The sequence below is a fragment of the Lepidochelys kempii genome, chromosome 12, assembly GCF_965140265.1.
Source record: "Lepidochelys kempii isolate rLepKem1 chromosome 12, rLepKem1.hap2, whole genome shotgun sequence".
In the NCBI taxonomy this organism is placed as follows: domain Eukaryota; kingdom Metazoa; phylum Chordata; order Testudines; family Cheloniidae; genus Lepidochelys; species Lepidochelys kempii.
The window spans coordinates 2,177,151-2,192,414 of NC_133267.1; the positions used below are offsets into that span (position 1 = coordinate 2,177,151).

Below are 15,264 nucleotides of genomic sequence, written 5' to 3' on the forward strand. Positions count from 1 at the left end.
AAACATGCAGCAAGCTGCTGCCCCTGCAGGCTTTTATGATGCTACCCAGAATCCTTTACAAGAGGCAGAACGTGTACAAATGCCCTCTCCTTACAATTTTAACCCACTGTTTTCCAGCACCAGCTCCTCCAGTTTCACTGATTTGCTGAGCATGTACAGAAGCTGTTCGGAAATCTCCAGATTCTAGGAGAGAGGAAAGACTCTTTGAAAGCTGTGTCATCACTTAAGGGACAGCATTTCATTAGCGTCCTGGCCACAGCTCTTCGTACTCACCAGCCTGAAGTCCTTACAGTACAGCTTTGTGAACCACAGGTTAAACGAGAGCGCCGTGATGCTAAGGGCTACGTCTCTGCAGTGGGACACAACAACAAAACAATTAGCAAGAGTTATGGCACAGACTGACTGTGATTGGAGACATAGTGAATAACCCTTGAGTCAGGTTGCACATGTTGTTTTAAAGCCATGACTCACCCATAGAAGCTGGAGTATTCTGCACTCTGACCACTGCTTTAAAGCTGGACTAGACCTACTACATCCTTGGCTATGCAAGCTGAGAGGCAAGTGAAATCCTGCCACACATCACAACCGCTCTAGGTGCTTCTCTAGTTCATCAGTGCTTCTATGTTTGTTTGTTGAGCCCAGGCATGGCCCTAATGAACCAGCCATCCACAGTGGGACACATCCCCTGCATTGCTAAGCACAGAGGAGCTGTATGCAATTCAGGACAACCAGCTATGCTTGTGCTCCCCGAGAGTGCACGATCTGAAAGTGCCAGTCCAGGATGGCAAAGGGGGAAAGCTCTGCTGTGCCAGGTGGGTAAGGATCAGGGCTGGCCTTACCATGAGGCGAACTGAGGCAGCGGTCTCAGGTTCCAGACTGTGGGGGAGGGGCGGGGACAGAGTGTAGAAAATGGTGTCTGCTGCTGGTGCATCTGTATCCTCTCTGCTCGAGACGCACAGAGATGGGGGAGTGCTGGGCTGGAGGGAGGGAGGCACAAGAGACAGAACAGGCAGGCAGGAGAAAAGGGGAGTGGGAATAACAGAAAGCAGCAGGAGCTGCAGGGAGAGAGAGGAGGAGGAGCCTCTTATGTACCTCTCTAGCCCCCCAGGAGCCTGGACTGATTAACCCCAGCTTCTCAGGGAGCTTCCTGTGTCCTGCTGCTTCCCTGAACCCACTTGAGGAGAACAGGCCGTCAACTGGAGTAGTAGGAGCCAGTTAGGCCCTTAAGACACTGATCTCTTCCCTCACTCAGGCCCTGCTACCAGCCTGCTTATTTCTCCCCTTCAACTGAGTGTTGAGAGCCACTCTAGCATAGAACAGCAGCCATGAGTGAAAGAAGAAAACGTCCCTCTGGGGCAGCATTCAGAAAAAGAAAGAAAGCAAAGGAAGCTTTTCTATCTAAGCAGGAAGGAGCTCTCCTGAGATACATAGACACAAATGTTCACGGAGAGCCTTCTGGCCCCAGTGAGGATGTGAGTGGTGAGGAGATGCCTGATCTTCCAGTCAGAGTGCAGGTGACCTGGCAGCTGCTGCAGCATCCATATCTCCATCTCAAGTGGATGTAACCATGCACACTCCTGAAGAAAAGTGCAGATCAGAGAAGAGTGTGGTGGAGGTGCAAGAAACAACTGCTGCTGAGTTTAGTTCCTTGAGTCCAGAGGATCCAGGACTGTGGACCCGCTTGAGCAGTAGCCTGAGGAACTTCCTTGTACTGCATGGGCCACAGCAAGTGAAAAACTACATGTTCTCTAAAGACAATGAAAATAGAAGTTTCCATCCAACACGTTACTGGTGTGAAATCCCCAATGGTGACAAAGTGGAGAGGCCATGGCTTATGTACTCAAAAACCCAGAATGCTGCATACTGGTTTTGTTGCAAACTCTTCCAGTCTAATGTTCCAGCCACATTGGGTTCTACAGGAACAAAGGACTGGAAAAATCTGGCTAGAAATCTGGCATGCCATGAGAAGGCAGCAAATCACCAGAGAGCATTCCACAGCTGGAAAGAGCTGGAGATGAGACTAAGGTTAAAGAGAAAGCTCATGCTCAAATAAATTGGTTAGTCTCTAAGGTGCCACAAGTACTCCTTTTCTTTTTACTAAGGTTAAAGGCCACCATGGATGATCAGCATCAAGAGAAGATTGCATCAGAGTCTCTTTACTGGCAAAATGTTCTGAAAAGACTCATTGCCATTGTGAGAATGCTTGCGACCCAAAACCTAGCCCTGCATGGCACTGCAGATCAGCTGTATGTGCCAAACCATGGAAACGTCCTTAAAACTGTGGAGCTGGTGGCTCAGTTTGATGCTGTTCTCCAGGAGCATCTAAGAAGAGTCACCACCCAAGTCGTGGCACACACACCACTACCTTGGAAAAACCATTCAAAATGAGACCATACAGTTACTGGCAACAAAAGTCAAACAGAAGATTGTGGCCGATCTGAAGCCAGCACGATATTACTCTGTTGTTCTGGACGGCACACCTGACATCAGCCATACGGAACAAATGACTTTAATGGTGCGTTTTGTAACAACAACAGAACCTAGTGAAAATGTCCCTGCAACGGTGACTGTCAGAGCATTTTCTAGAATTTATTGACATTGATGATGCTACCGGAGCTGGTATGACAAATGTGCTTCTTAAAAAGCTGGAAGATACGGGAATTGCGATCGCTGACATGAGAGGTCAGGGCTACGATAATGGTGCCGACGTGAGAGGAAAGAACAGGAGTGCAGACACGGATCCGAGAGTTAAACCCTCGAGCTTTTTTTGTCCCATGCAGTTCTCATTCATTGAACTTGGTGGTCAGTGATGCAGCATCAGCTTCTAGAGAACATCTGGGAACATCCTCTCTGACACTGAAACCACTGAGTGCCACACAATGGGAAAGTCGAGTGGAGGCGATAAAGCCTATCAAACACCAAATTGGGAAGATAGATGAAGCCACAGTTGCCATTATGGAGGCTAATGCTATGACAGGAACTGTTCGTGGGAGAACAGTGGCAGAGGGAAATGGAATCACCAGAAACATACATAACTTCACATTTCTGTGTGGCTTAGTGTTGTGGCATGACATACTGTTTGAAATAAATGTTGTAAGCAAGAGACTCTAAGGTGTTGACCTTGATATATCTGGAGCAATGGAACAACTGGACAAAGCAAAGTCATACCTACAGTCTTACTGGTCAGATGAGGGATTTCAAAACGTTCTGAAGAGTGCACAGAAGTTGGCAGAGGAACTCCACACTGAAGCTATTTTCCCACCCATTCAAGAATACAAGAGTCACCGAAGAAGACATTTTGATTATGGGATTATCCCGTGCCTCATAAGAGGCCCCAAACAATAATTCAAAGTTGAATTCTTTAACCAGGTGCTAGATTGTGCAATACAGTCCGCTGAAGAACGTTCCATGCAGCTCAAGGAACACAGCAGTATATTTGGGATGTTGTAGGATATTCCAAAACTCCTCACTATACCTGAAGAAGACCTACAGCAGCAATGCAGGGCACTAGAGACGCATGATGACATGCGCGATATTGAGTGCGAGTGATTTATGCGAGTGATATGCGAGTGATTTAGGTGATGAACTGAAAGCCCTTTCAAGATACATTTCAGCAGGATCAACTCCAAAGGCTGTTCTGGAATATATGTGCACAAATAAGATGACCACCCTCTTTCCAAATGCTTTTGTTGCTCTGCGCATACTTCTAACACTTCCTGTAACAGTTGCCAGTGGAGAATGCAGCTTCTCCAAGCTGAAGTTAAGAAAAACATATCTACGCTCCACAATGACACAGGAGAGGCTGGTCGGCCTTGCAACCATCTCAACAGAGCATGAGCTGGCCCAGACTGTGGACCTTCAGCAGGAAGCAGTTCAAATCTTTGCAACCAAGAAGGCACGGAAAGCCCCACTTTGATTATTCAAACAGATAAACATGCCAGACAAGAAAGGTTACATTTGCTGTTCAGGCGTTTGAAAGTGAAGTGTTGTGAACAAGGCATTTTAAGTTGTGAGTTCTCCTTTATTGGGGTAGGTGGCAGAGCAGCACCATAAGAGGAGTAGAATGGGAAGAAGGCAGAATTGAGACCTTTCAAAGTTTTGGCCCAAAAGAGGGGGCATCATTTGAGCTCCCTACCTCAGGTGCCAAAATGTTGTGGGCCGGCCCTGCTGAGGATTTACTGGGCAGTCAATTGACTCACAGGCAGAGGTGAAAGTAAGCCTGTTCGTCCCGGTATGGCGTACCGGCAAGAGCTAGTGCACCATACTGGGGCAGCCCAGCTTCCCCAGGGGGCAATTTAAAGGTCCTGGGGCTCCCAGGAGTGGCTGGAGCCCCAGGCCCTTTAAATTGCCTCCAGAGCCCTGCTGCTAGAGCCCTGGGGTAGCGGCTGCAGGGCTCCAGCGGCTATTTGAAGGGCCTGGGGCGCCCCTACTTCTACCGTCCCGGCCCTTCAAAGAGTTGCTGGAGCCCCACCGCCGCTACTCCAGGGCTCCGGCGGCTATTTGAAGGACCGGGGCAGTAGAAGCAGGGGAGCCCCAGGCCCTTTAAATAGCCACCGGAGCCCCGGGCTGCTACCCCAGTGCGAGGGGAGGGGGCACTTACCTTACAGGGTGGGCTGGGGCTGGCTCTGACCCCCTCAGCCCTGCCCCTTCCGCTAGGCTCCGCCCCTTCCAGGGGCCAGAGCTGGCCTCAGTGTACAGGTAAGTCACTTGACTTACTTTCACCCCTGCTCACAGGGCTCAGGCTGCAGGGCTAAAAATAGTAGTGTAAACGTTTGGGATCCAGGCTCTCAGACCCTCCTAAGGGGGTAGGTCACAGAGTCCAGGCTCTGGCTGGAGCCCGAATATCTATACTGCAATTTTATAGCCCCGCACAACATGTCAACTGACCCAGGCCAGCCGGTCTTTTATTGCAGTGTAGACGTACTCCATGTGGCCACATTCTCTTCAGCAGGTTTGCAAGGGAATTTAGTAAGCAGCTCCGTTGATGATGTGTTGGCCAGAACAGACTCCAGCACCTGCTCTGAGGCAGGGCTGGCCCTGTAGGGCCCACAGGAACAGAACCCAGTTCCCCCTTGTGAGAGGTAGAGATCTTAACTATGCCTTAACTAGATACTAGGGCTGTCGATGAATTGCAGTTAACTCATGCAATTAGCTCAGAAAAATGAATCGCACTGTTAAACAACAGAATACCAATTGAAATTTATTAAATTTTTTGGATGTTTTTCTACTTTTTCAAATATATTGATTTCTACTACAGAATACAATGTGTACAGTGCTCACTTTATATTATTTTTATTACAAATATCTGCACTGTAAAAAGGATAAACAAAATAATACTTTTCAATTCACCTCATACAATCTCTTTATCATGACAGTGTAACTTACAAATGTAGATTTTTTTTGTTACATAACTGCACTCAAAACCAAAACAATGTAACACTTTGGAGCCTGCAAGTCCACTCAGTCCTACTTCTTGTTCAGCCAATCGCTCAGACAAACAAGTTTATTTACATATATGGGAGATACTGCTGCCTGCTTCTTATTTACAGTGTCACCTGAAAGTGAGAACAGGCATTTGCATGGCACTTTTATAGCTGGCATTGCAAGGTATTTACGTGCCAGATACGCTAAACATTCATATGCCCCTTCATGCTTCATCCACCATTTCAGAGGACATGCTTCCATGCTGATGATGCTCATTAAAAAAAATGTGTTAATTAAATTTGTGACTGAACTTCTTGGGGGAGAACTGTGTACCTCCTGCTCGGTCTTACCCGCATTCTGCCCTAGGTTTCATGTTATAGCCGTCCCGGATGATGACCCAGCACATGTTCATTTTAAGAACTTTCACAGCAGATTGGACAAAACACAAAGAAAGTACCAATGTGAGATTTCTAAAAATAGCTACAGCAGTCGACCCAAGGTTTAAAAATCTGAAGTGTTCTCCAAAATCTGAGAGGGACGAAGTATGGAGCATACTTTCAGAAGTCTCAAAAGAGCAACACTCAGATATGGAAACTACAGAACCCGAACCACCGAAAAAGAAAATCAACCTTCTACTGGTGGCATCTGACTTAGATGATGAAAATGAATGTGCATCGGTCCGCTTTGCTTTGGATCGTTATTGAGCAGAACCCATCATCAGCATGGACACATATCCTCTGGAATGGTGGTTGAAGCCTGAAGGAACATATGAATGTTTAGCATATCTGGCACGTACATACCTTGTAATGCCAGCTATAAAAGTGCTTTGTGAATGCCTGTTCTCACTTTCAGGTGACTTTGTAAGCAAGACGTGGGCAGCATTATCTCCTGCAAATTGTGACCAAACTTGTTTGTCTGAGTGATTGGTTGAAGTAGGACTGAGTGGCCATGTAGGCACTAAAGTTTTACATTGTTTAATTGTTGAATGCAGTTATTTTTCATACATAATTCTACATTTGTAAGTTCAACTTTCATGATAAAGAGATTGTACCACAGTACTTGTATTAGCAAAATTGAAAAATACTATTTTTCGGTTTTTTTAGTGCAAATATTTGTAATAAAAAATAAATATAAAGTGAGCACTGTGCACTTTGTATTCTGTGTTGTAATTGAAATCAATATATTTGAAAATGTAGAAAACATTCAAAAATATTTAAATAAAAGGTATACCTATTATTGTTTAAGAGCGTGATTAATTGCACTTAAGGTTTTTAATCGCTTGACAGCAGTGATAAATGACCGAGGGGGGAGGGGGGTAGCTCCCTTTTATGGCACGCAGCCAGCCAGTTAGCTATAAAATCCCTATTAGTAGTTGTTCACTACTTGCTTTACCTGTAAAGGGTTAAAAAGTCTCCCTGCATAGGTAGAAGGAAGGGAGTGGGCACCTGACCAAAAGAGCCAATGGGAAGGCTAGAACTTTTTAAAATAGGGAAAAAACTTCCCCTTTGTCTGTCTGTTGTTGTTCTCGGAGAGAAGCAGAGACAGGGCTGGAACTATGCTGTAAGAAACTTGGGGCCAGGTGTGAAAAATCATCTAAATCACACCTAGAGACTACTCATTTGAAACCCCCAGATATATAAGTAGATCAGGAAATGTCTAGGAAGATGGGATTAGGTTTATCCCTTTTATTTCTTTATAGCTTGTGAACTCCTCTGTGCTAACCCCAAATGCTTTTGTTTTGCTTGTAACCTTTAAACTGGACCTCAAGGTTATTCTTGAATCTTAATTCTTGTATGTGGGTTTTTTAAATCTAGCAATAGCCTCTTTCCCGCCGACTCCAAAAAACCAGCCAAAGGATGACAAAGGCGGCTATGCCCTGTTTGCCTCTGCATATGGCCCGTTGTGTTCCAGGAGTTCATCAGGTTTGAGAGAGGGATGAAAGTCAGAAATAGCTCACTGTATGACCCAGAAAGCTGTAGGCTCTGGGGTCAAAACTTCTGGATCCCACAAAGAAGTCATTCATATGTGTATATATCAGACACCTTTAATTTCACATCCTTTAGATGTGACAGCCGAAAAAGACAAATGTGAAAGGTTACAAACTGCATATTTGTCTGCCTTATTAATCAGATCTGTCTCTCTATAGGTAAATAATCTGTCCAGTTCCTTCACTATAATGTCCCCTTTTGCTGTCAGCCCTAAAGGATGTGAAATTAAAGGTATCCAATATAGGTAAAGAAGGTATAGACCATATCTACTAAATACAGAGGAACTGCTTTTCTTTCTAAACCGACTGGGGCGCTCTGCAAATGACATCAATTGTATGGCGCAAGAAGGAAAAGGAACACAGACAGGTATGTGCATCTAACCAGTGGAAAGAAATTGCTAAAAAATAGGGCAGGGAAGGGAGAAATTCCAATTAATTTTCTGGGTAATACACTAATTGTAAGTGGACTGTTGTCCCCTTACTAAAACTCAGTGTGGGAGTTTGGTTGCTAGCTCCCAGTACCAAAAGAAAGGGGAAGGGTCGATGGGAAGTCAGGACCGGGAGACTGACAGTCCCCAGGGCGATAGGGAGAGGCCAGTGCTCCAGGTCAGCCTGATGGACAGGGTGGGCAGGCTAATGCGGGAGTCAGGAGGCCAGGGGGGTCCTGTCCTCCATGTGAGCTATTGCCTGGGCCAGACAGAGTGGGGCTGAGGTAAGGAGAGAGCCGGGGCCCAAGCTGGTCTGGGGAGCAGAACCGTGCTGGCCAGAGAGAACCAGAAAAGCAGCCCAGGAGCCAGCACACAGAGCTGTAAACAGGGGAGTTTGGGGGGAAGACTAGGAGAGCCAGGCAGAGGAACAGACAGGCTAGTGAAGGGGGGGGTGGTGATCTGGCAGCGTTGTGGTTCTCATTGGGGGTTTGTTCTGCTGTGGGTGGTGGTGGTTTGGTTTGGTTTGTGTTTCCCGGACTAACAAGACTTAGGTGGGAAGGCTGTGACAGACACAGAGGCAGCAGTGGGAGGTACCCAGGCAGTGGAAGACACAATGGAGATGATGGCATGTGGAAGCTGTGGTATGGCCATGATCCTGGAGGGGGGACCTGAAAAGAGTTTCATCTGCATGAAGTGCCACCTGATAGAGCTGATGGAACAGAAGATCCGAGGATTGGAGATGCAGGTGGAAACTCTGGTTGAGTTTAGAAGGGGGTTCAAGGGGATGATGGAGCAAAGACGTGAGGAGGCTGAAGGGAAAAGCTCAGACTTGCAGATGGAAGCAGGACCAAAGAACTCTGAGAGGAGACTGCTGGGTGAGGAAAGTGAACAGTGGAAGCATGTGACTAAGAAAACCAGAGGAAAAGAAGGGCTAGTGAAGGAGAAATAGAACTCAGGAACAGCTTTGTGGAGTTGGAAAATGAAGCAGGTGGTCACTGAAGGTGAGAGGGCAAGGAAGAAGAGAAGAGCAGCTAGTCCTATAGGAAGAGAGGAAGAGTCAATGGAGATAACAACACCAAATATGAGCCCCAGGAGGATACGGGATGGGTTGCATGGGATTGCAAGGAAGAATAGGAATCAAGAGGACTTGCAGCCAGAGTGAACAGGGGATAGACCAGAGAATCACACCATCACCAGGAAAAGGCAGATCTACGTGACTGGGGACTCCTTACTGAGAAGGATATACAGGCCTGTAACCAGAGCTGATCCAGAGAACAGAAGGGGGTGCTGTCTGCTGGGTGCTAAGATACGGGATGTGGACCTAAGGCTGAAGAGGATCCTAACGGGAGCAAGAAAGAATCCACTGATTGTCCCACTGAATGAGGGAGGCAACCTAATGACACAGGATGTGGAAAAAGCTAATGTACTCAATGCTTTTTTTGCCTCTGTCTTCACAAACAAGGTCAGCTCCCAGGCTGCTGCACTGGGCAGCACAGCATGGGGAGGAGGTGACCAGCCCTCTGTGGAGAAAGAAGTGGTTCAAGACTATTTAGAAAAGCTGGACGAGCACAAATCCATGGGGCCGGATGCAATGCATCCGAGAGTGCTAAAGGAGTTGGCGGATGTGATTGCAGAGCCATTGGCCATTATCTTGGAAAACTCATGGCGATCGGGGGAGGTCCCAGACAACTGGAAAAAGGCTAACATAGTGCCCATCTTTTAAAAAAGGGAAGAAGGTGTTATCTGGGGAACTACAGGCCAGTAAGCCTCACCTCAGTCCCTGGAAAAATCATGGAGCAGGTCCTCAAGGAATCAATTCTGAAGCACTTACATGAGAGGAAAGTGATCAGGAACAGTCAGCATGGATTCACCAAGGGCAAGTCATGCCTAACTAATCTAATTGCCTTCTATGATGAGCTAACTGGCTCTGTGGATGAAGGGAAAGCAGTGGACATGTTATTCCTTGACTTTAGCAAAGCTTTTGACACGGTCTCCCATAGTATTCTTGCCAGTAAATTAAAGACGTATGTCCTGGATGAATGGACTATAAGGTGGATAGAAAGGTGGATAGATCGTCGGGCTCAACAGGTAGTGATCAATGGCTCCATGTCTAGCTGGCTGCCGGTATCAAGTGGAGTGCCCCAAGGGTCGGTCCTGGGGTGGTTTTGTTCAATATCTTCATTAATGATCTGGAGGATGGCGTGGATTGCACCCTCAGCAAGTTTGCAGATGACACTAAACTGGGAGGAGAGGTAGATACGCTGGAGGGTAGGGATAGGATACAGAGGGACCTAGACAAATTGGTGGATTGGGCCAAAAGAAATCTGATGAGGTTCAACAAGGACAAGTGCAGAGTTCTGCACTTAGGATGGAAGAATCCCATGCACCGCTACAGACTAGGGACCAAATGGCTAGGCAGCAGTTCTGCGGAAAAGGACCTAGGGGTTACAGCAGACGAGAAGCTGGATAGGAGTCAACAGTGTGCCCTTGTTGCCAAGAAGGTCAATGGCATTTTGGGATGTATAAGTAGGGACATTGCCAGCAGATCGAGGGACATGATTGTTCCCCTCTATTCGACTTTGGTGAGGCCTCATCTGGAGTACTATGTCCAGTTTTGGGCCCCACACTACAAGAAGGATGTGACAAAATTGGAAAACGTCCAGCGGAGGGCAACAAAAATGATGAGGGGACTGGAACATATGACTTATGAAGAGAGGCTGAGGGAACTGGGATTGTTTAGTCTGCGGAAGAGAAGAATGATGGGGGATTTGATAGCTCCGTTCAACTACCTGAAAGGGGGTTCCAAAGAGGATGGATCTAGACTGTTCTCAGTGGCAGCAGATGACAGAACAAGGACTAATGGTCTCAAGTTGCAGTGGGGGAGGTTTAGGGAAAAACTTTTCACTAGAGGGGTGGTGAAGCACTGGAATGCGTTACCTAGGGAAGTGGTGGAATCTCCTTCCTTTGAAGTTTTTACGGTCAGGCTTGATAAAGCCCTGGCTGGGATGATTTAGTTGGGGATTGGTCCTGCTTTGAGCAGGGGGTTGGACTAGATGACCTCCTAAGGTCCCTTCCAACCCTGATATTCTATGATTCTATGAACTAGAGTTACAGAAGAACCTAGACAAATTGGAGGATTGGGCCAAAAGAAATCTGATGAGGTTCAATAAGGATAAGTGCAGGGTCCTGCACTTAGGATGGAAGACTCCAATGCACCGCTACAGACTAGGGACCGAATGGCTAGGCAGCAGTTCTGCGGAAAAGGACCTAGGGGTGACAGTGGACGAGAAGCTGGATATGAGTCAGCAGTGTGCCCTTGTTGCCAAGAAGGCCAATGGCATTTTGGGATGTATAAGTAGGGGCATAGCGAGCACATCGAGGGATGTGATCGTTCCCCTCTATTCGACATTGGTGAGGCCTCATCTGGAGTACTGTGTCCAGTTTTGGGCCCCACACTACAAGAAGGATGTGGATAAATTGGAGAGAGTCCAGCGAAGGGCAACAAAAATGATTAGGGGTCTAGAACACATGACTTATGAGGAGAGGCTGAGGGAGCTGGGATTGTTTAGCCTGCAGAAGAGAAGAATGAGGGGGGATTTGATAGCTGCTTTCAACTACCTGAAAGGGGGTTCCAAAGAGGATGGCTCTAGACTGTTCTCAATGGTAGCAGATGACAGAACGAGGAGTAATGGTCTCAAGTTGCAGTGGGGGAGGTTTAGATTGGATATTCGGAAAAACTTTTTCACTAAGAGGGTGGTGAAACACTGGAATGCGTTACCTAGGGAGGTGGTGGAATCTCCTTCTTTAGAGGTTTTTAAGGTCAGGCTTGACAAAGCCCTGGCTGGGATGATTTAACTGGGAATTGGTCCTGCTTTGAGCAGGGGGTTGGACTAGATGACCTTCAGGGGTCCCTTCCAACCCTGATATTCTATGATTCTATGACTCTACTGATGCATGAAGTGAAACCAGATATTATAGGGATAACAGAAACATGGTGGAATAGGAGTCATGACTGGACTACAGGTATTGAAGGGTATGTGCTGTTTAGGAAAGACGGAAATAAAGGCAAAGGTGGTGGAGTAGCATTGTATATCAATGATGAGATAGACGGTAAAGAAATCAGAAGTGATGGAAAGGATAAGACAGAGTCTGTCTGGGCAAAAATCACATTGTGGAAGAAAGCTACTAGAGCCTGCCCTGGGATAGTGCTTGGGGTGTGCTACAGACAGCCAGGATCTAATTTGGATATGGATAGAGACCTCTTTAATGTTTTTAATGAAGTAAATACTAATGGGAATTATGTGATCAATGGAAACTTTAACTTCCCAGATATAGACTGGAGGACAAGTACTAGGCTCAGATTTTCCTGAATGCAGTAGCTGATGGATTCTTTCACCAAGTAGTTGCTGAACCAACAGAGGGGATGCCATTTTAGATTTGGTTTTGGTGAGTAGTGAGGACCTCATAGAAGAAATGGTTGTAGGGGACAACCTTGGTTTGAGCAATCATGAGCTAATTCAGTTGAAACAAAATGAAAGGATAAACAAAAACAGATCTGTGACTAGGATTTTTGATTTCAAAAGGGCTAACTTTAAAAAATCAAGGAAATTAGTTAGGGAAGTGGATTGGACTGAAGAACTTGTGTATCTAAAGGCAGAGAAGGCCTGGAATTATTTCAAATCAAAGTTGCAGAAACTATTGGAAGCCTGCATCCCAAAAAAGGGGAAAAAATTCATAGGCAGGAGTTGTAGACCAAGCATCTCAGAGAGGTGATTAAGGAAAAGCAGAAAGCATACAGGGAGTGGAAGATGGGAGGGATCAGCAAGGAAAGCTACCTTATTGAGGCCAGAACATGTAGGGATAAAGTGAGAAAGGTCAAAAGCCATGACAAGTTGGACCTTGCAAAGGGAATTAAAACCAATAGTAAAAGGTTCTATAGCCATATAAATAAGAATAAAACAAAGAAAGAAATGGGACCGCTAAACACTGAGGATGGAGTGGCGGTTAAGGATAATCTAGGCATGGCCCAATATCTAAACAAATACTTTGCCTCAGTCTTTAATGAGGCTAATGAGGAGCTTAGGGATAATGGTAGGGCGACAAATGGGAATGAGGATATGGAGGTAGATATTACCACATCTGAGGTAGAAGCCAAACTCGAACAGCTTAATGGGACTAAATCGGGGGGCCCAGATAATCTTCATCCAAGAATATTAAAGGAACTGGCACATGAAATTGCAAACCCATTAGCAAGAATTTTTAATGAATCTGTAAACTCAGGGGTTGTACCATACGACTGGAGAATTGCTAATGTAGTTCCTATTTTTAGGAAAGGGAAAAAAAGTGATCCAGGTAACTACAGGCCTGATAGTTTGACATCTGTAGTATGCAAGGTCTTGAAAAAAAATTTGAGCGAGAAAGTAGTTAAGGACATTGAGGTCAATGGTAATTGGGACAAAATACAACATGGTTTTACAAAAGGTAGATCATGCCAAACCAACCTGATCTCCTTCTTTGAGAAGATAACAGATTTTTTTAGACAAAGGAAATGCAGTGGATCTAATTTACCTCAATTTCAGTAAGGCATTTGATACAGTTCCACATGGTGAATTATTAGCTAAATTGGAAAAGATGGGGATCAGTATGAAAATTGAAAGGTGGATAAGGAACTGGTTAAAGGGGAGACTACAAGGGGTCACACTGAAAGGTGAACTGTCAGACTGGAAGGAGATTACTAGTGGAGTTCCTCAGGAATCGGTTTTGGGACCAATCTTTTTATTACTGACCTTGGCACAAAAAGCGGGAATGTGCTAATAAAGTTTGCGGATGACACGAAGCTGGGAGGTATTGCCAATACAGAGATGGACCAGGATATCCTACAGGAAGATCTGGATGACCTTGTAAACTGGAGTAATAGTAATAGGATGAAATTTAATAGTGAAAAGTGCAAGGTCATGCATTTAGGGATTAATAACAAGAATTTTTGTTATAAATTGGGGATGCATCAATTAGAAGTAACGGAGGAGGAGAAGGACCTCGGAGTATTGGTTGACCACAGGATGACTATGAGCCGCCAATGTGATAAGGCCAGGAAAAAAGCTAATGCGGTCTTGGGATCCATCAGGTGAGGTATTTCCAGTAGAGATAAGGAGGTGTTAGTACCATTATACAAGGTACTGGTGAGACCTCACCTGGAATACTGTGTGCAGTTCTGGTCTCCCATGTTTAAGAAGGATGAATTCAAACTGGAACAGGTACAGAGAAGGGCTACTAGGATGATCCGAGGAATGGAAAACCTGTCTTATGAAAGGAGACTCAAAGAGCTTGGCTTGTTTAGCCTAATCAAAAGAAGACTGAGGGGAGATATGATTGCTATCTATAAATATATCAGAGGGATAAACACCATGGAGGGAGAAGAATTATTTAAGCTCAGTACCAATGTGGACACAAGAACAAATGGATATAAACTGGCCATCAGGAAGTTTAGACTTGAAATTAGATGAAGGTTTCTAACCATCAGAGGAGTGAAGTTCTGGAACAGCCTTCCAAGGGAAGCCGTGGGGGCAAAAGACATATCTGGCTTCAAGACTAAGCTTGATAAGTTTATGGAGGGGATGGTATGATGGGATAGCCTAATTTTGGCAATTAATTGATTTTTGACTACTAGCGGTAGATATGCCCAATGGTCTGTGATGGGATGTTAGATGGGTGGGATCTGAGTTACGACAGAGAATTCTTTCCTGGGTGTCTGGCTGGTGAGTGTTGCCTACATGCTCAGGGTTTAGCTGATCGCCATATTTGGAGTTGGGAAAGAATTTTCCTCCAGGGCAGATTGGCAGAGGCCCCAGGGGGTTTTCGCTTTCCCCTGAGGTGTGGGGCACGTGTCGCTTGCTGTAGGATTCTCTGGCACCTTGAAGTCTTTAAACCACAATTTGAGGACTTCAATAGCCCAGACATAGATTAGTTTGTTACAGGAATGGGTGAGCGAGATTCTGTGGCCTATGTTGTGCAGGAGGTCAGACTAGATGATCATAATGGTCCCTTCTGACCTTAAAGTCTATGATTCTATGAGTCTATTAGTAAATGGATCTTACCTCCATGAAGGAGTGGGGTCTTCTATGTAAGCCTCTCTGAGACCCAGCACTGCTTGGTTTGGTAGGATGAGGTGACCTGCCCAGGGGTTTTTTGGTGGTGCCCATGATTCTATGATTCAGTGCTGGGAGCAGTCCCAGAAGCAGCCCACAGAGCAGACGTGTGCTGGGAGCAGGGCTGCAGCAACCAGAGCCAGAGGGGCCAGAGAAGCAGCCCAGGGAGCTGGAGGCAGAGTGGTGGAGCTGAGGCTCAGGCTGGAGCAGTCTGGAGCCAGGTGCGGTGAGCAGCTGGGGAGAGCGAGGGGGACCCTGGGCAGCGGGCTCAGTGCAGGGA

At 46.1% G+C, this 15,264-nt stretch overlaps 1 protein-coding gene across 1 annotated transcript in view; it reads right to left on the reverse strand.

Annotated features, from left to right (window-relative positions):
• CARMIL2 (capping protein regulator and myosin 1 linker 2) overlaps positions 1 to 15,264 on the reverse strand; it is a 134,949-nt gene that overhangs the window by 104,002 nt on the left and 15,683 nt on the right. Inside the window, exons 7-8 of the mRNA XM_073307100.1 lie at positions 274 to 349; positions 95 to 183 (exon numbers count right to left, since the gene is read on the reverse strand). Of these exons, the coding sequence (XP_073163201.1) occupies positions 95 to 183; positions 274 to 349 (165 nt within the window). The remainder of the gene's footprint in view (positions 1 to 94; positions 184 to 273; positions 350 to 15,264) is intronic.